This window comes from Pholcus phalangioides, unplaced genomic scaffold (genome assembly GCF_987345545.1).
Source record: "Pholcus phalangioides strain wild (caught in Gottingen) unplaced genomic scaffold, Ppha-v1.0 ptg000011l_1, whole genome shotgun sequence".
Classification (NCBI taxonomy): domain Eukaryota; kingdom Metazoa; phylum Arthropoda; class Arachnida; order Araneae; family Pholcidae; genus Pholcus; species Pholcus phalangioides.
In genome coordinates, this window is record NW_028301604.1 from 63,024,730 (window position 1) to 63,052,600 (window position 27,871).

The 27,871-nt window shown below is 37.4% G+C and overlaps 1 protein-coding gene across 1 annotated transcript; it reads left to right on the forward strand.

The window, feature by feature from the left end:
• The first annotated feature begins 1,067 nt into the window (after window positions 1–1,067).
• Window positions 1,068–27,601, forward strand: Yod1 (Yod1 deubiquitinase). Its single transcript, XM_089239900.1, has 2 exons — window positions 1,068–1,181; window positions 26,153–27,601. Exon 2 carries the CDS (start codon window positions 26,158–26,160, stop codon window positions 27,139–27,141), a length of 984 nt encoding a protein of 327 aa, XP_089096026.1. The 5' UTR covers window positions 1,068–1,181; window positions 26,153–26,157; the 3' UTR covers window positions 27,142–27,601.
• Window positions 27,602–27,871: the final 270 nt, after the last annotated feature.

Sequence of the window (27,871 nt, forward strand, 5' to 3'; positions counted from 1 at the left end):
ACCGAGTATCGAAGTCGCGACACCTCTAAACATCCTTTGGTACTTTAAGCGAGCATCTTATCGACAGGGCTACCGCACCCCACCGGAAACGGCTCTCTGGCGGATCACGGGTCTCGAACAGCCAATATGAGCGAAAAGAGCGTATGCCGCTCATGAGCCATCACGATTCTTTTCACCAGATGTTTGCAAAAGCTGCTTGGAGCATTGAGCTTATATTACGAATAATATAAGCTGAATGGTTGAGAGTTTTTTGTGTGCGATGGAAGTGAAAGCGGAAGTTTTTTTCCAAATACTATCGTTCACTCGCTCTTCGAAAAGAGCCGGCTGTTCTAGACAGTTCAGTGGATAGCCCATCTGATAGTATGGCCAAAACACTTAGCTCAGTGGGCCAAAAATGCGTAAAAGTGGAACATATGGTCAGTGCATATCAACATCCTTTCCTTACCGCCGCTGCATACACGGTTAAAACCTGGTAGATTGGTAAATGCAATCATTATCGTTGAATTGTTTAGTTGTTATAAAAGTCTTGGTTTTATTTTATCAATACAATATGTATAGGCTGACCATATTTTCTCAAGGAAAATACGGATATTGGACTTTGAAATACGAGAAAATACGGGACAGTCAAACGTTTCCAAAAATAATGCAAAAAGTAAGCAAAATTGCCATCTCGTGCTGAAATTCACAGAAAAGTCGCCAATCGCGGGAAATGAAGTGCTACTGCATATTGCAGTGAATTAAAAAAAGACATGATAGAAATATGTGAGATGAATATTCTTATTTCTAGTCGTGATAATCGTAATGTAATTTCTGAGTTGGGATAATTTTAATCGTTGATTTGAAGAATAAAATGAAGAAAAAAAGTAAAGTTGGCTACGTTGAAAATACGTGAAAAGCCAGGACATTTTGCGAAAAAATCGGGACAACCAGAAAAACCGAGACTGCCCCGGGAAATACAGGACGTATAGTCACACCAAATATGTATCAATTCTATTCTTTTCTGAAATCTTTGTAACGATCAGGGTATGGTCTTGAATGTCAAAAGCCTTGTGTTATCATTATTGTGTTGTATTGTGTAGAATAGCCTGCGAACGTTTGAACTGTCAAGAAGTTTGGTGGTCTGTTTGGATCGAGTTGAAGTTGTTAGTTTTATTCCTGATCAACGGAGTAACAGTTGCGAGGTGAGATGATCATCATTCCTATTTGTACAAATGCTGGTTATTCAGTACTGGTTGTAGCATTTCGCAGTTAATACATTTCCATGTTCAAATGAATCAAATTTCCTCCCGTTAGCTTTCAGCAGAAAAAAAAAAAAACCACTTCCCATAGTATTTAATAAGAAATTATCACAGATTTTCACACAAATGCATAATATATTTGATGCAATGTATTTGAATAAAATTTAAAACAGAATGGGTCGGTTATGATTGACGACTTCAACTTTTGTTAATTACCTAATCACTCAACTCGTGTAGATGGACTTTTATTTTCAACTAATGACTTCTTGAGCGTGATTTATGTTCTCTGCGACAGAAAAATTATGTATGTATATTCTTCTGGTTAACTTCATACCTTCTAGAATCATAATCAATCCTATCCGAAGATGATATCAGTCTCCGCTATTACTACGATGGTTTTGACAGCTGGCTGATGCGAAGAATAATCCAGGAAAGAAAATTCAACTAGCCTTGTGGCAGGGTTGTTTGGTTTAAACCATGGTTTTAACCAAGTGGTTTTTTAAAAAAACCAGTCTGGAGTTTTTTCAAAAAGTCGCATAAAAGTGGCCTAAATTTAGTTTTTTCCCTTGAAAAATATCATTGGTTCATTATTAACCCATTTACGCCGAAGGGACTAAAAATCAAAAAATTTTAACAAAAAGTGAATATTTTGTGTTTTATTGACCTAAAGTAATACAAAAAAGAAAATTCCGTAAAATTTTGAAAAGCAGATTCAGAGTACTGAGCCGACCTATATATAGGTCGCTAGGCATTTAAGCTACCAAGCTATGAAAAACCTTGAAGCATTTTACATGCAATCCAACATCACATTTTTCACAACGAGTTATTGTTTTCGAATGGTGCTGAGCACATCTTGTTTGTTTCTCTTGAGGAATCGCCCAATGGTTCAATCCATCAAATCTTGCTTGAGGTATTCCATGTGGTTGCCTTCTACGTTGACCTGGTTCTCGATGTTTTCCAAAAGATTCTAGATAGAATCTTGCAACCCTTCTTCTAAAATTGAGTAAATCCAACTGATTATCTCCTGCACAAAGTCTGTGTAGTTGCCAGGCATTATTTATGGCCTGGTCCAAAAAGTATGTTACTAAACAAAAGTATAATTTCTTTCCTCGAATAGACACCCTGTATTTGTTCACATTCTGATCAAGTTGATCAACTCCACCCATATGTTCATTATAAACTTTCACCATTCTTGGCTGTTGCACAGTGATACGGCTTTTCTTTGCTGATGAAAATCTACTAGTAGTCTCCATTTGGGCCACACCCACAGCATTAGAGCACATTGTCACAACATTATTGTCATTCCATCGGCAAAGGATGATTTCGGCTGTTTCATCCACTTTGTAGTCACATGCTCCTCTGGCTTTTTTTTTCAAATCATTTTGTCTCTCCAAAGGACACTTCTCTATTCGATTTTCTCTAATTGTACCTGTGCCTTTTATACCCATAGCTTTTAGTTTCTCCATCAGTTTGAGACTCGTGAAAAGGTTGCCAAAACAAATGTGATAATTTAGGGGGTGTCGCTGACGTATGATGTTGGCAAATTTCATCACCAGATCTCCACCTATTCCTAAAACAGCATCATTCCTCTTGCTATTTTTCCCTTGATATGGTTCAAACCATAAGACATATCCGAGAGTTGTAGATCCAGACCATATTTTAAAGCCAAATCTTATTGGTTTGCCTCTGAGACATTGCTTGCACCCATGGTGTCCAAAATATTCGCACATAGATTCATCTACGCTATAAAATTCCTCTATAGGAGCATGCCGTAAATAGTTTTCACTCAGTTTTTCAATTTGGGGACACAGTTTTGCATATTTGTCTTCCACATCTAAGTTATTATTATCAGCAAAGTGCATGTTAGAACAAATGCGTTCAAACCGGTCCCTTCGCATTGCACCTGCAATGAGCTCACAGTGTGAATCTGAACTGTTTCCCCAGTACATCCTTCTACGTGGAACTTAAATGTATCCGCTAACAAGCAATATCCCAATAGTGCATTTCATTTTTTCAATTGTAACTCCTAAATTTGTATTATGTTGTATAGCATATCTGTTCGACTCGGTAATAGCCAACTCGAACACACCGTCATCAAAAAATAGTTCAAAAAGTTGAGTAGGAGTCAAAGTTTTTGACAGAAGTTCATCTAAACCAGGAGATTCATCTCTGTTCCATTCACTAAACACAGGGGCAAGGTCACGATCATGCTATTTTCTGTTAATTTTGTTAGTTCGAGCCTTCTTTACTGCCACAGCAGGTAACTCCTCAACACTGGAATCTAAATCTGGTACAACTTGTGCACGAAGCAGGCTTCCTGGCAGATTACTCAGGGTGCCACTGTCATCTTCATCACCAGAACCCTCGTCTGTAATATGTCCAGCTGCAGTGTCTGGTGGTTCAATGTATATATCAGCATGACTTAGGCCAGCTCCATCCTTATAAGCCTGTTCTTCAATACCAGTTAGTAAATCAATAGGCGTTTTGGCATCTTACTTGACCCATAAAATTTGCATTGAGGTACTCGTCTGCAAAAAATAAAAATACACTAAATAAATATACAAGTATATATACATAAAACTAAATACATATTTTTGTTGTTTAGGGCAATTATAATCAATACATACACTAAGATTTGAATAGCGTCGTGATAAAAAGATAAACAAAAGCTACCTTATATGCCTAGCGTCCTACGTCTAGGTCACCATATTTGTATACAATATTATGAATGCTACGACGCACATGCACACTATTTGACATTTGCACATTACTTCTCTATATATTTAGAACAATTATTACCAAAAACATTCATATCAACTATTATTATAAAGAAAGTATCTTAACTGGAAGTAGACGCCATCGTAAGTTTCAGAATTTTTCCGTCAACCCGAAGATATGATGGTCCAAACGGCATGTGCTATTCATACAGAGCACAAATTGGTCTGTCCATGGCCAAGAACATTTCTTCAAGGAAGCCCTAGTGGCTCCATCTTCTGTTATTGCCTTAAATTCAGAACTTTATAATCGTATAACGAACCGTTCTACATTTAGGACGATAGGCGTAAATGGGTTAACTAAAAAAAATCATTCATTCCTATCACACTTTATATTCTTGGGGTATATTCTGATGGTACATCTTTAAATGGTGTAAGATGATAGGGAAACAGCTTTGGTATAAGGGACAGGTTAGCGATTTTTGGCAACTTTTTTCGGCGCCAAACATGTCAGACGACCCTGTAACGTTCTTGTGATCTATCCCGGTCGAGCCCCCAGAATTTATGTAACGTTATTGATCTCGTTACCTCCCGGTTCTTTAATATTTTTTCCCCCAGTAAACATTGAGTGGATGACAACAATGGAATAGACAAAGTTTAGGTAGAACTATAACATTTATTCAATTATATTGTTAAACCATTAATCAACGTAATCACAATTATCACAGGCCTTTTATATGTTAAACTATTAATCAACATTTTATCACAATTATCACAGGCTTTTCTCTCATTGTCACAATGAAACAAAAATATGAATCGATCTCACCGCCGTGTCCAGGTTTTCACGTGTTATCACATCGTCCGGTAGGTACTCTCAGGTGTCTGCCACACAGCCAAAGACTCGTCGGCACCAGCTTCAGACGATTTTGGTGTAAACACACACATTGAGATGAAAGCTCAGCCACTACACATGGAACTGGAGACAAAGGTCCACGGGCGGGCGGTCTGGCCACTAACCGATCACTGGATCACAACGACGTTGAAACCTTACGTGCGATGAGACGGGATAAGTGCCAAGGCACACTTCTACTATTGTAACTTCATTGCATTTATGAGACGATCTAGCTCACACCATGACAGGGCGTGACGCCTTGCTGATTAAATCGTTAAGTCGGTCATAAGTCGTAGGTAAGGAAGTCGAGAGGAAGAAGAAGAGAGTCAGCACATCTCTAGCTGGCTTTTATATAGCAGCATTCCCACAATGCCTCACTGAAGAACCAATCACAACATTGAAGGTGCGGTATTAGCTTATATCTGATTTACATAATTTCATGAGAAAAGGAAATATTGTAAACATTATAATATTGAATCTGGCAACCAAACATAACAAATTGGCGGTCGATCGGCGGACACGATCCTGCCGGTCGCTCCCGGAGACAAAATATATAAACAATGACTAGAATAAAGGACGATTTCCACGGGGCCCAATTTGGTAACGTTACAATCCCATCAAAAGTCGCCAAGGCCGTTGGACACATTACGGGCGCCAAAAAAAATCGACAGCATAGAAAACAATATGAAAAATATCATGAAACAAGAGAAATGGAAGCATAAATAAGAGCTGGATTGAGCGAGCATGAAAATGCTAAAACCAACAAGCATAATTATAATAATAAAAATAATTATAAATTAAAACCCGGACTCTCTTTCCGGGAATCCAGGTTCTTATAAATAAACAACAGTCCTGCATGTTGTATAAATAAATATATTCTATGTACGTATTATAAATTAAAACACTGACTCTCTTTCCGGGAATCCAGGTTCTTATAAATAAATAACGGTCCTGCATGTTCTATAAATAAATATATTCTGTGTATTATAAATTAAAACCCGGACTCTCTTTCTGGGAATCCAGATTCTTTTAAATAAAATAAATAAGAAAAATAAAAAGGATACAGGGACATCCTGTATGTAGAAAAGAATAAATATTGGAAAATATTAAAGGTACAACCTGAAGGAAGAGATATCTAATAATTAATTAATCCGACCCACACACTACATTATATATACGAAGGGAGAGAAAATCTCTCCCAACGGTTTTTCAAATCATTCAAAATGCCGCGGCTATAAGGCGATGTCATTTGGAAGAAAAAAGATATATATAGAAGCCGAAATTTCTCATTCTTGCCAAATTTTCTAACTATTGGCTACATTCTGATGCTCTATCTTTAGCAAATTCATGAATACGGATTGCATTACACATCTTGATGTAATGGTGTATTATCTCACAAGGTTGTTTTTGTTTTTTTCCTTCACAAAGAAGCAGCAACAGTAGTGACATCATTATGCTAGGGACACACAGGTGATCTTATAATCCAATAAAGACACCAACTGCCCCTAAAGGACAAAGATCTAGTACTAGTAATTACATTACCTCACAGGCATTTTCATTTTCTTTCCCATAAGAAGTAGCACAGCTCATACGGTATATCACCCAGTCTTAAGATTCAATAGTTTTTCTTTATTCTTTCACCATTAAGCCCAGTTGATCGAGGTTCAGTAATAACAGCTTAATGGAAAATGATCAGCTATATACAGGGTGGTTATAATTAAAGTTTTGATTCCAAAACTGTACAATAAGAGCTACTGGTCAGAATGACTTAAAAATTTACATGGGACTCTGAAAATTTCTTTGCGAAAAGAAAAAAAGTACAAAATGTGCAAGTAGATGATGCTGTACTTGGCCAGCAATATAATCTGTTTTGTGCAACCACGTCATTTCGACAGTTCAACAGCATCATTGTGTGGATAGCAAGGCATGGGCCCACCCTGGCCTCAATTGAAGAGAGGCCTCACAAAAATGAGATCTGGTTGAAATTTTCGAGTTTGTTTGGTAAGGCTTTAGAAAAATCAATTGGCCTGGGGGCCCATGATACTCTTAAGACAGCCCTGGATAACAAAACTTTTATCAAGATGCACATATCACAATACCAGCAAAGCAGCTGCAGTAGACCCATTTTGACAATAACAGGATGGCATGACACCTGGCCGGCCGCAGTTCACCTGACCTTAACCCTTGCAACTTTTGGCTGTGGGGGGGGGGGGGTACTTCAAAATGTTATGAACAGCGGTCAAATTTCAAACATTGGTGAATTGCAAGAACATCCACATCATGACCATGACATAGTCTGATCTGTTGTTGAACAAGAATTTTTGTGCTTTCATCTCATTGCCAGATTACGATGTGTGGACATTATATCTAACATTTCTTGAGTAAGTTGTAGTTATTTGTTCAATTACTTCATTTTTGTGATGTTTCCATGAATTATGAAATCGTGCAAATAATTAAGTTATCATTTTGCCCTGAATGGCCATTGTTCCCATTCTGCAAGCAAATTTGAGTTGGATGAATACCAGGGTTTAAGCTACGGTCTCATTTTTCGCAAAATTCGAAAGAAAATCTTTGAATGCGAAAGAAGTGGTAGCCACTTTCGCAAAAATGCATACAGGAGGTACGGAATGAGTAGACATCCAACCATCAATCATTACATTAGCATTGTAGCATTTTGCTAAAGCTTTTCTCCTCATTTTTGCTTTTTTGCAAAAGGAATTTTTTATCTAGCTTAGACCCTGATGAGTACAGTGTTGCTAATTTTCTATTTTTAAGTATTTTTCCCCCTTTGCCATATAAAATTCTATTGCTTCAGGAATATTATTGTAAATTTTCAAGTCATTCTGACCATGGCTCTTCTTCTACTGTGTTTTAAATCGCAACTTTAGTTATAATCACACACACGCTGCATATCGTAACTCATCGCTAATTAATCTGCATTATTTATGCTTTATTAAATACATTATATTCACCTAATTTTTATCACAGTTTTTGTAAAATGGCTTCCTAATTAAGTATACTGAAAGTAACTGGAGAAAACACTTTTAAATTACATGATTAATAATAACATTAAGAATTTTCAAACACAAAGTAATTCATTAAGCAAAAAAAATAATTAAATTGCAAAATATGGTTTTTATTAAAATGTAAGAAATATTTATAGATTAATATGGAAATTGTGTTAATTACATTATTATAAACATTTTATTTTAATTAATTATTAGAAGTCTGAAGGATTTTTCAGAAATTTTATTGTTTTTAATGTTAATGCTATTTAAACCAAAAAAAACCAGTTTAAACCAAAAAACGGAGTTTTTTGGTTTTCTCACCAACTCTGCCTTGCGGGGAATCTAACCCATGTCCTCTTGCTTGCCGGGTAAGCACCCTAGACCACTGAATGGGCCATACAGTGCACACAATCTCTAAGGAAAGGGGATTCATTGGCTTTGTCATCTAGTGGTATAGGGCGCTCACCCAGCAAATGAGAGCATGTGGGTTTGATTCACCACAAGCCCAGTTGAATTTTCCTTCTGAGGTTTATCTTTGCATCAGCCAGCTGTCAAAACCTTTGTCACAATAGTGGAGAGTGACATCTTTGGATAGGATTGATTACGATGCCAGAAGGTATGAAGTTAACCAGAAGAATATATATACAGGGTGGTAACTATCAACCGCCTGTGATTCCTTGTAAAAAACTAATACTGAAAAGTGTTTTCAGATATTTCATCAGACCCATAATTAATGAGCTATACCGCTTTAAAAATTGATGACGTCACTTCAAAATCCTGCCAAATTCACCAAACGTATAACTTGGCGTTTTTAGAAACGCTAACAAATATATTACCCCACACACACAGAAATCCAGAAAACGAAAGATATAAAAAGTTTTTTTTCCTCACACTTTTCAGGAAAGAGAAAAAACATTTTTTTTACAAGTTAAGTCAGAATATGTTCTTTGCATCTCACAATGCCAGCTTTACAGAGGTTATAGATAAGCATTTAGTCATTTTGTTTTGTTCTCCAGAAAGTATGGAGTCTATTTTGTTTTACTTTTTTATTATAATTTCTAATTTAATGGCATTCAGCATACAAGAATATTGGAATATTGTATGCTGAACTACCCTTAAAAATTTTTGAGACGGATGAAGTTATTTTTCAAATAATACACTGGTTCTAATAACTACCATAAAACTAAACGTTTGTGAGTAGGTTAAAAATAACCAAATTTTGGGCCAAAATAAAAAAAACATTTTCATGTTCCGAAAAGAAATTTTAATGGTTTTAGGGTATATTGGGGCTGCTCATTTCAAAACTTGGGTTGGTTTTGCAGATTTGGCTCTTGTTTTTGAGATAATGCACAATATCAATATTTCAATATAGCCTGCAGCCACTAATTTTTACGTGGAAATTTTTCTTTCAACTTTTTATTTACTTTCCTATTTTATTCAACACATCATTACCAGACATCAGTGATCTTTATGTATTGATATTAAGTTTATAAATGATTTGCATTTCGCACAGTTTCAATGTGATTTGTATGTTGCTTGTGGCATGAGCGGATCTAGAGCTCATTGTTGGGAGGGTCGATTTTATGAAATAATAATAAATAAAATGAGTTATACACTGTGGCATACGATAGGGTGACTATATATCCTTCATTTTGTCTTGTATTTTCCAGAATAGTCCTGATTTTTTCTGTTTTTTCTCCATCCTGAATATTTTAGAACAGAATCAGTATATTGAGTAGTGTAGGCCTAATCAATAGAAAAAATCTGAAACCAAAAATTATTTTGAATAGGTCAATTCATAACAAAACAAGTTTGATTATAAAAGTTTCGATTGAATCATTGTTATTATTTTACTGTTTCCACCAGTAACACATTCGTCAGGTTAACATGTTTACATTCTTCATTGAAGCCTTTTATGCGTAACAGTTTCGATAAAAGTTTAAAAAAATCCCAAGAAATATTGCAGTTTTATCGATCAACATTTAATCTGATTAAAATGGCAACGTAAATAACGATTGTGCTGTAAACACGTGCACACTGTATGCACCGCAACTTCCCTCAAAAAATTTGACGTGATATTGAAGGTAAACAAATTGCCATATTTCGGCAAAAGAGTGTTGATCTGGCTAAAAAAATTCAAGCATCTCATTTGGCTAACACTTGACAAATCTGGTGATAAATTTACCAACATAGGGGACAAAGCTAATGCATAAGTTATATGTAATAAATCACACTACATTGTGAGAAAAAAACACCAATTGTGAAGGAAGAAGGCAGAACTTGGCTTCTAATGGGATTGAATATTTTAGTTCATTTTCAAGAAGTGACAACCTGCTGCTGGCGGAGAAATGTACTTTTGTTCGGAGTTTGGCAATAACTGACCATTAAAAAATGACACGTCACAAAATTTCAAAACCTTAACACTTAATATTTTTCCGATCCAAAAATGGAAAACACTTTTCCACATGACTTTTTCACAAGGAATCATATGTGTAATTATTGGACGGTCGATAGTTACCACCCTGTATATATATATTTATTATTTATTTATTCAATAATGCTTGGCCGAGGCCTATACAAGGGAATGAGGTGGTGAAGTTTGACAGAGACGATTGATGTTACAAAGGAAATCAGAAACTGTTGTACAATCAATAAAGTTTGACAGGAGGTTGTTCCAGTCGGTTATTGTTCGAGGAAAGAAACTAAATTTGAAACAATCTGTGGATGCAAAGATGGGTGTCAATTTTTGTGGATGGTTAATTCTTTTTGAAAATTATGAAGCTGAAGTTAGAAAATTGGATGTGTTGATATGAAAATGGCCATGAAGGATTTTGAAAATGAAAAATAATCGAGAGATATATCTACGGGTAAAAAGTGGTTGCATATTGAGTTGGCGCTTGAGTTCAGTGACGGAGGCAGAAGATGACCAACAGTTAAGAATGAAGCGGGCAGATTTATTTTGAATAGATTCTAATTTGTCTATGTTTGAGACAGTATGGGGGTCCCAGATTTCACAGGCATATGAGAGTACAGGAAGGATGTAGGTTTGGAAGCAGAGATGGAAATTGTTAAATTGTTGAAAACTGTTGAAATTGACCACCTTACACTTTGATGCTAATGTTCTTTGAATCCGCACTATGATGTCGTTAGTTTCTTCACAACTTGGTAAGTTCCTTCCCATGGTGTCTGGAGTGGCAGGCACAGTCTTTTTCAAAACTTTGGGTTCCAGAGCCAGACGAGGTTAGGTCTCCGTCCTTGAAGTCGTGAGATGTGGCCTTTGTATCATAGTTGTTGTTCATCTTCTCTGAGACGATGTTGATCCTATCCCGGGTTCGGGATATCTCCTATCCGAGGTCCTGGGTTCGAACCCCACCGTGACCACAGTGGTGGTCGGCTGAAGTTGGTTTTCTGTGGTTCCCAATTTCAAGGCATGAATGCGAGCCGATTTCCCCTTTAAAAAATCTCGCCACAGAGAGCAACAGACCTACAAACAGTACAAATGTAATTCAATTATAACTCATCACTCACTTCACTTCTGAAATATAGATGGCAGCACTGAAAAATCAAACACAACACTACATAAGCACTCAGACTGTTAGGTACACACACAGTTACACTTCTGGCACAACTCACTAGGTAGTAAATTGCCCATATAGATGATGGTAGACCTGAGTTGTGCTCGGTTTGAAAGAAAAGATCTTTTTCTTTTCTTTCTTTCTATCTCTGGTGATTCGATTCACACTTACGAGGCACTCCTGGAGTCCCTAGATGTATTCTTCCAGAGGAAGAGAAGCATCTGGTGGTAGCCCAAACAGCAAGTCACTTGGCAGCTGAAGATCTTGTCCCATGAGCATCAGCGCTGATGAGAATCTGGTTCTCTCATTACAGCAGTTTTGTAGGCTAGCAGGCTAACTTCAAGTCCCGATCTTGTTGGTTTTGCTTCAGGAATATAGGGAAATGATTCAGGATGGTTGTATTGAATCTCTTCACCATTCCAACAGATTCTGGGCGAAGCGGAGTAGTTTGCATCTTTTCCATTCTTAGAAGCCTTCACATGCTGCCGAAAACTGCTGAAGTGAAGTTTCTTCCTTGGTGGAAATGGATCAGCATAGGGACTCCGAATGGCAACACCCAATTTTGTACCAATACTTTAGCTAGCGTCACTGCTTCTTGATCAGGAACAGAATATACTTCCAGTCACTTGGTGAAATAATTCATCACCACAAGTATGTACTTGTCACCATTGTGTGTTCTCTGTAACAGTCTGAGGATGACCAGGGCAATTTTTTTCAATTTCATACCACTGCTGTAGCATTGAAGATGGCATGAGTATACTTCAGAGGTCTTTTTCGAGCAGTACAGATGTCACAATTCTTGCAGCACTTCTCCACATCGGCCCTGGACTTGTCCTAATAGAATCGCTCACAAACTTTTTCTAGCATCTTGGTTATGCCCAAGTGTCCACCAGTTGGGCTCCTGTGCAACTCTTTTGAAACTTCCTTCCTACAGCTTCTGGGTTGAGAGAATTGTCAGGCGATAGAAGGGGTTACCATCTGAAAGTCTTTCTGTCCTCCAACTTACATCTGCGGTAGAGCAGATGGTTTGTTCTTGGTGGATTCCTTGAAGTCTATTAGCACTCATATGTCGAGATTGGCTTTTCGTGTCTTTTCGTTGCTCCAAGGATTAAGACTTGAGATGTTATCTGTCTCACTATAGGGTACACAGGCCTGTACCTCTCTTCTCCCTTGAGGCAATGACGACAGTTCTGTGGGCACAATCTTCTCTACAAGGCATCTTCATCTCCATACAATGCACCTTTACTATGCTGTATCTTTCCCTTCTTACCATCTGAATCTATATTTTATGTCTTCAGATATTCGTTACCTTTGTAGTCCAATGATCTAAGGTGCTCACCCGGCGAGTGAGAGGACATGGGTTCGATTCCCCACTAGGGCAGTTGAATTTTCCTAAATATGTCTTTGCATTAGCCAGCTGTTAAAAAAAATTCATATGGATAGCGGAGAGTGACATCATCCTTGGATAAGTCTCCATCCATATACGGTCCCGTTCAGTGCACACAAGCTCTAAGGAAAGATTGAGATATTCATTGCCTTTGTAGTCTAGTGGTCTAGGGCACTCACCCGGTAAGTGAGAGGATGTTGGTTTGATTCCCCGCAAGGACAGTTGAATTTCTCTTTCCTAAATAAATCTTTGCATCAGCCAGCTGTTAAAAAAAATCTTCATTTGAATTTTGTGAGAGAACAGTTTCAATCCTATCAGCACTCATCAAGGATGAACTCTTTTTTCACTTCTGGAGGGGCCATCACTTTCTGTGGGTGAACTTTGTTGTGGCTACATCAGAATAGGGTGATGTGTTCCTTCGGCATGTGCAACTGATCATTCCTCATGTCCAAGGAGGATCCAGTTTTTTATTCATGTTTCCTCAGAAAGTCCAGTCCAATGGTGCATGAGTCTTGGATGGCAGCCATGAAGACAGTGTGATGATAAGTGAGTGGTAAAAACTTACTTCCAACTTTCCACGCACAGTCATTTTCTTTCCAGTGTCAATGACGGTGGCACATACAGAAGTCACTGCTGGAGTTTTCTAGTCACATCTTTCATTCTGATGCTTACATTGGCTCCAGTATCGATGACCCTGTGGCATGGAAATCTGTCAATTTTGCTTTTCATGAACAGTCCATCCCCACCATGCATATGTAAGAGCACTTTCTTTATAATTTCCCAGTAATTTCTTGGGTGGATGCACCAAAATGCACACCTGCCCTGTGTGATAGAATCCATTCTTGTTTCTGGTATAACGGCTCTGTCTGGTTCCGTGAAATTTTCTCAACATCTTTATTTATTTATTTATTTATACAATATTGTTGGCCCTTGGGCCTATACAAGAGGATGCGATTGAGAATGACAAAGATATTGTTTGATGTTGGATAAAAAACTAGTGATAGAGGGAGATTCAACAATAGAGCTTCGGAGTTTGTTCCATTCACCAATGGTATGAGGAAAGAAGCTGTATTTAAAGCAGTCAGTGGAAGCAAAAATAGGTTTTATTTTAAGGGAATGGTCGAGTCTTCTAGAGATGTAGGATGGTTTGGCTAAGATACCAGAAGTATCTATGTTGAACTGACCATGGAAAATTTTATAAAGCAATGTTAATCGAGAAATGAGACGAAGAGTAGAGAGAGGGAGGAGATGAAGTTCATTTTTAAGTTCGGACACAGAAATGAAAGATGACCAGCAGTCGTGAACAAATCGGGCGGATTTATTTTGAATTGATTCAAGTTTGTCTGTATTACTGGAGGTGTAAGGGTCCCAGATTTCAGCGGCGTAGGAGAGGACGGGGGAGATATAAGTTTGGTAACAGAGAAGTCTGATATCCCGAGTAGAGTGTTTAAGATTGCGGCGGAGGAAGAAAAGTTTGCTAAGACACTTCTGGTAAATGTAGTCGATGTGTTTGTTCCAACGTAGGTCGGCTGAAATAATGACACCAAGGTATTTGATATGAGAAACTTGGGATAACGGTAAATGATTGATGGAGTAGGAGTATTCAAGAGGAAGAAGTTTACAGGTAACTTTCATGTGAACCGTTTTTGAGATATTCATTGGCATTTGCCATACATAGGGAACACCAGTCGGCGATGGAAGCCAGGTTATGTTTGAGAAGTTCTTGATCAGATTGATGGTGAATGATACGGTAAATTACACAGTCATCAGCAAAAAGTCTAGTGGTGCAGTTGAGGGATTGAGGAAGGTCATTGATATAAATTAGGAAAAGTAACGGGGAGAGGACCAATCCTTGAGGGGTCCCAGACTTTATGGAGGCGGATGATGAGTTATAATCATTAAAATGAACAAACTGTTTACAGTGTTTTAGGAAAGCCTCCACCCAATTAAGTAATTGAACGTTAAGGCCAAGGCGGGAGAGTTTGAGGAGAAGTTTATCGTGGGGAACTTTATCAAAGGCTTTAGAGAAATCTAGGAATACGATATCAGTTTGTAGGTTTTTATCAATGGCTTCAGAGAGGTCGTGGATGAAGAGGGCCAGTTGGGAGGTAGTAGAGAGAGATTGTCTAAAGCCGTGTTGGTTGGGGAAAAAGAAGCTGATGAGTCTAAGTGGATACGGATTTCTTTTGCTACAATATGCTCGAAGATTTTACAGCAGGAGGAGGTGATTGCTATTGGCCTGAAGTTAAGGGGATTGGAAAGTGAACCCGTTTTGTGGATAGGAATAATTTTATTGATTTTCCAGTCGCTCGGGAGGGTAGCAGAATTTAGTGAAACATTGAACAGGATTAAAAGATAGTCGGCGACTTCATCAGCACAGAATTTAAGAATAGAATTTGGGATGTCGTCAGGGCCAACAGAATGGGGTTTCAGTTTTTTCAAAAGTTTTAGGATACCTTGTTTGGAGAAGGATATAGGGGGTGAGTTGTGGATAGAATCAAAAAAAGAGTATTAGGGAGGAGAGGGGTCTATTGAGAAAACCGAGCAGAAAGCTAAATTGAATTCGGTAGCCATCTCTGAAGGAGAAAATGTATATTTATTTGAACTTCTCAGGGAAGTGGGACCAACAGATTTAGGTCTAAGGTAACTCAAGAATTTTGTTGGATTGGTTTTTAAGTAATGGGGTAGAGAATGAGAGAGGTATCTGGACTTTTGGACGGAAATGAGGTTTCTGAGTTCTCGGGTGGAGGCTGAAATTATGGATTTGAGTGAATTGGATTTGTTGGTTTTATATTTGAAGGCGATTCGGCGGATTTTCCTCTTTAAATGAATAATATCTCTGGTGATCCACGGATTAAAAAAAGACTTAGGAGAAACATTTTTAATTGGAACTGTAGTTAAGCATTTGTCTATAATACATTTAAAAGAGGTCCAGAGGGTGTGGATATTGTTAGAAGAGGATATGGATAAGAAATCATTGAAGTGAGAGCGAAAAATATTTTGCATAAGTGGATAATTTGCCTTGTTGAAATTACGTTTAGGGGCGAGTTTGTAGGATGGGATAGAGTGGCGGAGAGAAAAGTTAATGACTGGGATATTATGGTCGGAGCAACCCTCAAAGATGGAGGTGGAAAGGATTGAAATTCGATTGGAGGTAGCAATGAGATCTAAGGTAGAGCTGGAGTAGAGGGTGGTTCTTGTGGGTTCAAAAATGGATTGGACCAAGTTAAATTTAAGGAAGATATCTAGGACTTTGTTATTAATTCCGTGATTGCCGGACAGGGATTCCATATTTTTCCAGTCAATGCCGGGAAGATTCCAGTCTCCGGAGATAAGAATAGAATGTGTGTTATAAAATTTTTCAAGTCAAGTTTGTCACAATAAATCTTTATTGTCAAGGCATGGCTCAAAAGAATGACAGCGTGCGGTGTCTTGTGAATTTTTATTATTCCAAAATTTTAAAAGTTTATGTGTCTAAAGAAAAGTCTGAGCAGCCACCCTTTTCAACCAGAGCTGCCCCTGTGCACTCTCACTTAAGTTGCCTTTGCATGAGGGGCATTTTAGTGGATGTAAAGGTTGCTCCGTTATCATACGCCCTGTATTTAATAGGACAAAACCATTAATTTCGTATATTATTATTTGCTTCTAAACACTTGCCCCCCCCCCTCTTTTGATCCACTCTTGATCAATAATTTGAGAGACATAAACGAGATATAACATCAAATTACTATTCAAAATCAACAAAAAATTTTGAATTAAAAGAAAAATCCTAATGATATATATATATATATATACACACACACACACACACTCATGTCCATAAATTAAGGATAATGCCAGCTCCAGCAAATAAAGGTTCAGAAACAAAACAAACGTTACTTATTCATAAAGCCCATTTATTAAATAAAAGATAAAGAACAAAAACGATGGTGTATGTATGATACCATTCATAAAAACTATGATTTTTGCTCCCTGGAGCAATTGTAAAAAATATCTCCTTTACAAAAACTTACTATTACGTGGTTGGTATGATGGTTAATACATTGGATGTCTCCCATGCGATGAAATACAGTCCGTACAACGCCTAGGCATGCTGAGTATCAAATTATCGATCTGATCTTGGGGAAGATCACTCCACTCAGCAAGCAATGCTCTCCGAAGTGCCAGTACACATGTAGGAGGTGGTTGCAGGCTGCAACTCGTCGGCCAAGCATGTCCCACACATGCTCTATCGGATTTAAGTCAGGTAAGAATGCTGGCCATTCCATACGGGTTATATCCTCAGGTTGGGCTTTCATGGTTCCGGTTTGAACATGCAGATCTGTTCTGGAACCCAGTATAATTCCACCCCAAACGAGCAATGCTGTACCACCGTAACGGTGTCGTTCAGTGATGTTGTCTTGGTGGTAACGGGTACCTGGCGTTCTCCATATGGAAGTCCGACGTGAATCAGACTGCAAGCTAAACCTGGACTCGTCGGAAAACATCACACAATGTGGACATCGTCACGATGTCCACATTGCATGTTCTCTGCTCCAGGCTAATCGCTGCCGACAGTGAGTGTCCGTGAGCGGAACACATCTGACAGGCCTGCGAGCACATAGACCAATATCTCCCAAGCGTCTGTACGCGGTTTGCCTTGAAACTGTGGTACCCGTGGCGGCAGATAGCTGACGAGACAGGTCGGATGCTGTGCTCCGTCTGCTTCTTTTGGCAGTTACTGCCAAATACCGGTCTTCATTCTGCGTTGTAACTCGGGGGCGACCTATACTGTAACGTCTACTGACATTTCCGTTATCTTGGAATCGTTGCCAAATCCTAGAGATGACACTTTGGGCAGTTCCAAGTTCCTCGGATACTTCCATCTGAGTACGCCCACATTCCAGGCAGCCAATAATTCTACCATGTAAAAAATCATCCACATGCGTCCTCTGTGTCATAACTATTCGCTTATGACACTGAGCGCCTTACAGCACTCTTGTGAACAATTTCACTTCTTTGCCACCATTCCTTATATACCCCCCTCTTACACTCTTGTCATTGTGACGTACTATCGGCATCATCTGGTGGCTTCCTGAAATTTGCATATCATTCTTGCAGATGTGTGTGATAATTCTACAGGTGAAATTTTTACTTTAGAATTCGATTTCCGTGTGATTCTGAATTATCCTTAATTTATGGACATGAGTGTATATACACCTGTACATACACACACACACACACACACAAAACAAGTCCAGTGAATAATAGTGACTAAGAATAGACTAATGCAGTACAAAGGTTTTCTTTTTTCTTTGTGAAAAAAATATTTATGGATGGTATACCAAAAAAAAGAAGTTACTCTTTTTAATTTACTCTACTTTAATTTATTTCCTAGATACTGACTTTCAGGAAAATAGTGAACCGATTGTGACTTTTTGAAGGAAATAATGGCAATGGATTGACAAAAACTAAATCAGGCATTCATATATTAATGTCCCAAAGCAGAATATGCCAAAAACTGCATCGTATGTCACAGAACAAATTAAACTTCAAGTCATTGAGTATAACTTAAGATTGTTTTTATTTTGAAATTTAACTTTTTAAATTTTTCTTTAAAAAATGTGAAATGTACATTTTTTTAGAAGTGACCCATATCATGCATGACTAGGTGATGACATAGCTGTATTGCATTGATGATGAAGTTACTTGAATATGGCTATGATTCCATAATCAAGGTTGCAACCAAATTGTCAATTTCAGATTTCTCCAAGATTTGTACATGGGATTGACAGAACCATTATATTTTTGATACCGAATATCTATTCTGAATACAACGGCAACCAAATTTGACGTATCTATCGCTGTTGGGCACCATATTGGCAGCACATTTTTGTCAAGAAACTGGGCTTACTTTCGCTGGTATTAGTTCGACTTCTATTTAAAACTAAAGCAATAATGAACATTTTCACAAAAAAAAAATACTGCAAAAACTCTGGAAATACCCCTAGTCATTAAAATGCCTTTTAGAAATCTATTTTTGAAATTTAAAAATGTATGTATGCTTTGAGACGTCTCAGCATTTCATAGAAGAGGAAGATAAGAACAGCTGTCTGTATTTTCAACGCAAAAATCTACCAGCTTTGTTGTCAATTGTTATTAACCATTACCTGTTGCTTTTTATGTTCCAAACACTTTGCACTTGCACATTTAACAGTGCTATAACTTGTGCATTAGTTGGAAATTAGCATTGGGGATAGAGCAAAGTACTGTTTAAGTGAAAATTTTTTTTCTCTAGTTAGCAGGGCAGGGACACAGATCCAGAGGGGGATGATTGCACCTCCCAATAGCTAGATAACATGGGAAGAATTGGTCTCTGTTAAAATACATGATGAGTCGACACAATTAGTTGCTCCTCCTCCTGGATTCATGATTGGTGGGCTTGACAAATCCGAAGTTGCCATGGTGACTAAAAAATCGGTTTCAGACCATTTTCTTTCAAGGTTAAAAGTATGCTTAGCTCCTGGAAAAAATTGCAGAAAAAAATTTTTAATTTAGGCTTTCGCTTAAACTTTTTCTCTGATTTTTCAATTCTAATTTCTTTGTGAAAATGGGGACCAGTATCCAATCAAATTCTGAAGGTATGTCTATATATGCTTATTGTGTTTCCTCGTGGGATAATAGATAAATGAGTGTGATTTTTGCTTTTTTTCTTCTCTTCTTTTATGCCCGCACATGAACTGATTGCTCCAGCAATACCATGTGTTCCGCTACACATAATTAAAGAGGCGCAGCACAAATGTTTTTGATGTACCAACTGTCAGTAGATCCTCACAAGTACAACTTCCTTCGCGCATCTGGCATCTTGTTAATCATTGCAACCCATCATACCTTTCGTATCATGCAAGAGCTTCACAAATTGCCCAAGGACAACAAATAGCACAAGTGTATGGGCGCACCTTAAGAAGTCTTTGGAGGATTGAGAATGTGTTTTAATATCTACAAATTAATTTTATTCTGGACTCTTTGTGGCAAGTGGTTGGGGTGAAGTTTTGCCTTCCGAGAGACTGAATTGTTTCCACACCTGCTTGTTTAGGTGTAAGATAATGAATTCACTTGGTTGTATTTTGCATAATAGTACATTGATGAGATCTGCTAATCTTGTCATATACAACTTGCCAAAATTTTTTTGAAATGGCTGCCGAAGGTATTGAAGAGCCAACTTTATAATGAAACTTGCTGTTACCCGCGGCTTCACTTGCGTGGATTTGGTAATATGAAAATTGTTCAGCGGCGATTCCCCTCCAATAACATTTGAATCTCTCATGACTCCCTTGGGGGTTGCATTTCCAAAATCCGATCTTGGCGAGTCTCTATATTACAAAATATAATACTGAACAAATTTCATGTTTATAGCTTCCAGCTCTTTGATTGAGCTGAGCGATGATTGCCTCACATAAATTTTGACCAACCTTCCTTACAGTATGAATTTTGAAAAATCCCTTGTTAGTGAGTTTTAGATTACAAAATAAAACTACTGCCCAAATTTGATATTTATAACTTTAGTGATTTCAGCTCAGCAATGATTGCCCCATATAACTTTTGAGCCCCCTCATGACCATTTTAGGGGCCGAATTTCAAAAACCCGTTTCTTAGTGAGTCTTTATGTCATGAAATAAAACTACTGACCAAATTTCATAAATATAGAGCCGGTTTACTCCAGAACTCGATTTACTCCAGAGCCGGTTTACTCCAGCCGAAAACTCCAGAGCAGTTTCGGCTTGGCGTAATTTGTCTACATTTTTCATAAATATAGCTCCAGAGAGAGAAAGCGGTTTCGTCTTGGCATGATTTCTCTATATAACATTTGAACCCCTTTATTACTCCCTTGGGGTCGAATTTTGGAAAACCCCTTCTTAGCATGTCTTTATGTCATGACAAATTGTCACTGACAATTTCATAAACATAGTTCCAGCCATTTTGGCTTAGCGCCCGAGTGGCGTGGTGGTAAGATACTCGTCTACCATAGTGAAGGTTGCTGTCATGGTCCCGGGTTCGAACCCGAGGGAGGATATAGGTATATAGATATTTTCCCAAACGAACTTGAGGCAACCACTGATAGACGGTGCCTTCATTTCTGACCCACCTCATTAATGGCAGTAAATTTCAATATAGCGATATGGCTAGCGTTGGTGTTTGGTGAAGTATCCACAGATGATGAATCAGTCAGTGAGCGTCAATTAGTGATGCTCAATTTCGCCATGAAGCGAAAAATGAGCTTCATCTGTCCACAGGATGTTAAAGACCCAGGTGGGATTCTGTGTGATTTTGGAGAAAGCGCACTTCACAAATGCTTTCCTCTATACTGTATCCACTGGTAAATGTTCATGGCACGACTGCAATCTGTATGGGTACAGATCAAGGATTCCATGAAGAATATTGTGTACTGAGGATGGTGGTAAGCCCAAGCATCTGGCAGCTTCGCGAGCACTGCTGGTCCCTGCAGCTGATTCAGACGCTAATGCTTCCATTTTGGCTACAACACAGCGAACATGCCTTCCTTAAACATGTTCATCCGGCTCTCTTGCACGATCCTCCAGTGTTCCAGTTTCCTCAAACCACTGAACAAGCTTTATGAGGCCTCTTGCTGTTAAAGGCTCTTTTCCAGTCCTAACATTCTTCTGAACTGTGAATTTACGCAAGGCAATGGTAGCTGATTTCTGGTTCACATAAAACTATTTCATCAACAAAGCTTTAGCCTTCACACTCAGCATCCTTGTTCACATACACTGTTTACAATGGTGAACTGGTTTTGGATTAGGAGTGCAAGTTCTTATACCCTTCTCATTTGCATATTTCTACCGAAGTCACTTATACCAGCTCCACCTATCTGCCATTTCTTTCCTGTCTTAAAAATATTCCCGTAAGCTAGCGATGCTAACCCTGCAAACTGTTTTTATTTTGGTTTTTTTTTTAAAATTTTTATGAATTTTTAAAGTTTCTATGGACTTTTTGCTCACCCTGTATATATAGATTATGCAAACACCATTCATATATTCATCACATCTATTATTTAGATCTCTCTTTTTTTATTTTGTAGCCTCATTCGTCCTTATTATGCAGTACAGTTTCAGAGATTATATCAGGGCTTGACAAAATGTTAAGTAATTTAGGCATCAGCCAAATGTCTTAGGTGTAGTATTTTTTTAAACACAGTAAATTGCTGCCTTAAAAGCAAAGATGTTGAAGACATTTGTGTTGTTGGTGATATTTTTATCATTAGTTCTGCAGTGTTTTCGAAACTCTTGAACACTTGTTAACAATCAGGTCTACTAAAATGCTGAAGAATCTATTTGTGCCTATTTGTTGAGAGTCAACGTTATTCATTATTCATGACACGCACAATTTTCTGCTTTGAACAGCTTTATGGTTTGTGTATTTGTATATGTTTGCAAACCTGTCCAGAGCTTTCACAAATGGTTCACAAAATGTTTGTTATTAAAAAATGCCCACAAGCACCTTGCATGCAGTTATATATCAGGATTAGCTGGCTAATGTATACCAGGGTTTAAGCTGGATAAAAAATTCCTTTCGCAAAAAAGCAAAAATGGGGGGAAAAGCTTTAGCAAAATGCTGCAATTCTAATGTAATGTTTGATGGTTGGACGTCTCGTTGCGTACCTCCTGTACGCATTTTTGCGAAAGTGGCTGCTACTTTTTGCGCATTCTACGATTTTCTTTCGCATTTTGCGAAAAATGCAACCCTAGCTTAATCTCTGATGTATACGCCTACACAGCTTTATCAAAACACCATAAAAAAACTTATGTAGGACTCTGCAAAATTTATTGGTAAAGTATGTTCTTTCAAGGTTTCTTACTTAAAAATTTAGGAAACATTATATACAGTTAAAACTGTTGGGATGAAAGTAATTGTAGAATGCTTCAGGCTCCAAAACAGAATATGCTGAAAACAGAATAATCTGGAACAATTTTTTAAGAAAAAGTGTAGTAAACACTTCGGCTGGGATTACACTATAAAAGTTTTCTAAAAGTTCTTTTATAATATTTGAGAAATTCAACTAGTAAGATTATCGGTTGCATTTGCTTGAATGTAACCTATGAGCTTTATTGGTTGGATTTTTCAACTTTTATAAGAGGGATTTCATCAAACTTTTTATAGTGTAATCCCAGCCTTAGGGAATTTTTGCTGTAGAACAATTCCAGTTTGTTGAGGGCTCGTTGTGTGTGTGTGTGAACAATGCAAAAGATTCAGCTTTGAGGGCCACAGGTTCTTTTTAACAATTTTATTGATTCTCCAAATCTTTTCTTTGTATTGAAATTATTTTTTCTAGATAAAATCATGTAAATATTAAATAAATTGAATGCATAACTGTTCATAGATGCAAATTTAATGCAGAATGCACATCAAAAACGTAGCATGGGCGCAGGTTCATTTGTTTCATAAATGTGTACAATGGTTACAGGTTTTGCCCAAGGCAAAATTCAATAAAAAAATATATTAATTAGTAAAACTTTAACAGGAAATGTTTTGATATGGGAAATATAATGTTGACTGTGGAAATAAGCAGAGTTAGAAATGAAAAATAAAAGTCACTGGTCCACAGACATTATGACTGGTCGGCTAAATGAAATCTGTTCTGAATAATGATAATTCGTTTTCCTAAATATGTTATTATTTAGAAGAGTGGTATACCACTAATGGGGTGCAAAAAGCTATACAAAACAATTAGAACTGCAGTCAGACCTTATTAAACCACCACCAGACCTGTCAACTCTCCGGATTTAGGCGGGAGACTCCGGATGTTGTGACGTCAATGACTGCCATCGTCGTTAGGGAAAACACCCATAGAGGACAACTGTGGTCATTTCCATCCAGCAGCTGTGAAAGTCTCGGTGACCGCATTTAAGCAACTGGCAAAGACGTGACTTTGTTTACGTAGCGTTTATCTGCAATCATTTATCAGGGCCATAACCTTGATTGTGGAAATTCCTGTATAATCGTTATTGTATTCCATTAACAGCCGTGCGGTAAACACAAGTGTTTTTGTCAGCAGCTTTGTATTTTGAAGTTTTTTAAATTGTTTCCTCCAATTAAACATGTCTTCAGAAAGAAAATATAAAACTAAGCTATATAAAGCTAAATATAAAGCTTTTAAGAGTTCATATACCCAAGATAATCACTGATAGCATCCACGAAAGGAAACAGCTATGTGTTATGAACAGTATGTAGATGTGATTTCTCTATTCTGCATGGAAAGACTGACATGGAATTATATTCCGCTCAGGGGCAATGCAGAACCTGCCTTGGGTGGGGGGGGGGGAGAATAATGTAACTTGGTTTTAATTGATCTAAAAAAAAATTTTGAAAAAAAATTTTGTTTTTCTTGATTGAGTGGTACCCCCCTCGGGAGAATCTCCGGACTTCTGGATTCCAAAAGTTGGCACGTCTGCACCACTGTTGATTCTGTGGTTTCATCAATAGACAAGTATGGGGGTTTAAAGAAGCATTCTTTTTTAAATTATATTTTCAGAAACATTCTATGAAAGATATTTGCTTCTAAGAAAATATATGTACTGAATCATTCGCAAAGATTCCAATGGCAACATTAATTAAGAAATAATTACAACAAAATCTCTCTATAAATGCACATTTTTTTGGCATATTCAGCAGAAAATAAGACATTTTCAAGTCAAAGCTTCAAGACAGACAGACAAACAAACAAGCCAAAAAAAGGATTTTGAAATGGACTGTATCCACTCTGGAATAAGTGGGGAAAAGTAACATCCAGACAGAAAAAATGAAGATTCATTAGATGGACGCTACAGGATTGAGAAAAGGCGGATATTCTAAATGATACTCAAGTGTAATGTTATTTTTTTAGACAAAAATTCCTGTCCCTGAATAGGTTGACAATGGAAAGTAATTTTCTACTTCAGACATAAAATTTGAATGACATACAAACAGTAGGGTACGTAGGATTTTCTTGGGGGGGGGGGGTCTTCCCAAGCACACAGAGGGGTTTAGTTTTTGCTTCACAAAAATACTGATCTCAGTCATGGCTGACTCAACACTCGAGTTGGGCGTGCCTCAGCTCAGGGCACCCCCCATCCTACGTATGCTGGTGCACGTAAATATCAGAAAAAATAACGGTCCATTATAGATAGACTATCTGAAAATGCACAAACTAAGAACTCCATTTTTGACAGGAGATTCATTTTAAAAATTTGGCCTGAATTAAAAAAAAAGTTATTGAATTCATGGGAATGCAAAAGATTAAGATGACATGAAAATGTTTGGAAAATATTGATTCTTTGAATGGATGCTAAAGAAGTGTGGCATCACTTGGTACACACAAGCATATCAAAATCAGTTTCACTCCTAAATGTTTGAATTTTTAAAATGCAGCTCTCTAAATATTTCTTACAGCAATAAACATTTTATCGTTCAATATTTAAACAACATAAAATGACCAAGTATCAGTGATTATCCCACAGGAGATTCTTCTATGATTAATGTATTACCTCTGGGGGAAGTTTCCCACTGCTGGTCTTGTAGACCACCATAATTTTTTCTCAGTGGTCTTTTCAGACCCATAACTGGGTTTTTTATTTCTTCTCAAACCGAACACAACTGAGGTATTGCCATAGGCAATTTACTACCTAGTGAGTTGTGCCGGAAGTGTAAGTGCGTGTACCTAACAGTCTGAGTGCGTATCTAGTGTTGTGTATGATTTTTCAGTGCTGCCATCTATATCACAGAAGTGAAGTGAGTGATGTGTAGTGACTGAATACTTGTACTGTTTGTAGGACTGTTGCTCTCTGTGGCGAGACTTTTTAACGGGGAGATCGGCTCGCATTTGCGCCTCGAAGTTGGGAACCACAGAAAACCAACTTCAGCTGACCACCACTGTGATGACGGTGGGGCTCGAACCTGGGTCCCCGCGATGCGAGTCCGTCACTATGACCACTCGACCACCACAGTGGCCCCATAACTGGGCTGGGGGCAACCACGCCCCCCCCCCCCACAAAAAATAAAAAATATACATTTATTTTGCATAATAACCATTTCAATTGGCCCCATGAAGACATGCTACTGCCCCGGGTCTCGAACCAGCAGACCATGATGACAAGATGAGAGAATGTCTGAAGTGGGAACTTCTTAAGCATGATCCACTGTGTTAAAACCCAAATGGATGCCATTCTGTGTAATTGTTCAATCATTATTCATTTGAAAAATATATTCTCTATATTTTAAGATGCACTGTAGATATTCAAAGATTAGAAATATGAATTTTGTGTTTGATATTTGTCTGTAAAAGTGGTTTTATATTTTCTTTAGGAAAGATGGAGTCTAGAAAATTGGTTCTTAGGTGCCGGTCAAAAGACAATGTATGCACAATAGACCAAATGACATTAGATTGCACTTTCAGTGACCTGAAAGCTCACATTGCAGATAGGCTAAATGTTGATGTGTATAAGTTGAAAATCAGGCATGGGTTTCCTCCAAAAGTAATTGATGTTAATGAAGAAGTTAAACTTGCTGATGTGCCATTAAAAACTACTGATTTGCTCATTATTGATGAGGATGATAGTTGTGCTAGGACTACATCTAATCAAATTCCTATTGCTACAGTTTCACCAGTGTTGCGGTTGTCACAACATCAGGAGCAACAGCAAATTATTGAGCCCATAGTCCTGGCTATTTTACCTGAAGGTATGCTTTTACAGTGTGTTATGCCTGCAAATAATTCTTGTTTATTTGCAAGTGTTCATTTTGCTCATACAAAAACAACTGTGACAGACTATCGTTTCCTGAGAAACATTATAGCAACCACAGTTGCAGCAGATCCTGCCACATACAATGAAGGCTTTCTAGGAAAATCCAATTCAGAGTATTGCAGGTGGATTCTTCAAGATGATCATTGGGGTGGTGCTATTGAGTTATCTATCTTGTGCAAGCATTATGACTTTGAAATAGTTATAATTGATCTGATAAGTGCACAGTTATATCATTTTGGAGAGAATTATGAATTTCAAAATCGCATCTTCCTCCTCTATAATGGTGTTCATTATGACGTGGTGGCACTGAAGCCAAATGATCCAGATGCAGAATTGAAAACAGTATTTTCTCTTGGTGATGAAATTATCTTGCAAAAAGCAAATGACCTTGCTGTCGAAGGAAAACTCAAAAAGCAAGATCCCATCTTCTCAAAAAGTGATGCTTCATTTCTATGTTCAATTTGTAAAATTACTTTCAAGAACAAGGCTATGATAACTGATCATGCTAGAAAAACTGGCCATGATAATTTCTCAATGACAAAAATATGACAAATACTTGAAGGCAAACAAAAGAATACTTTATTTCCTTTCATGGTGAAATATTTTTTCAATGTTAGTCATTTTTTTTTATATATATATTTTTTTTTTTCATGAATTTATTGTGTTCATAAGAGAAATTTTGAAGTGTGCAAAAATGGCTTTAGTTTTTTTCTCTGATATGTGATAGCTGCCAAAGCTTTACTTAGTTTTCTTTTTTTTTTTTGTATGTGTGTTTTTATTTTTTTTCAATTTGTAAAATTTGGAATGTATAATACAGTGGAACCTCTATAATGAACACTCTTGAAGTCTGTGAAACGAGGACTGCTGAATGTATTTCGCTATATATTTATGGGCATTTCCCCCCATTTCAGACAAAACTTTGGTCCCATGGTGTCTGTTACAGAGAGGTTCAAATATATATTATTCCATTGTTGTTTTTTAAAGTATGAAATAAATATTTTTCTCTGTCGGTTTTTAAATTTTTATTTTACATCAACAAGAAAAAATTGAAAGGTTCACCAAACAAATCACTATCGCAGTCGGTGATAGATACCAAAGATTTGACTCGATATAAAAGGTTTAATTTTTAGGGACTCTCATTTGAAGAAGTTTTGCATAACATGAAATGATTGAAACTAATGAAGTTGTTTCTGAAATTCAAAATAAAATATTGTAATTGATATGGAGGAGTATATATTAAAGCTGTTCGTTGGCTTCTTGGGAGGAGGGAATTTTTATT

Coding starts and splice junctions, on each gene's coding strand:
- Yod1 (XM_089239900.1), top strand. CDS start 26,158: ATGGAGTCTAGAAAATTGGTTCTTAGGTGCCGGTCAAAAGACAATGTA.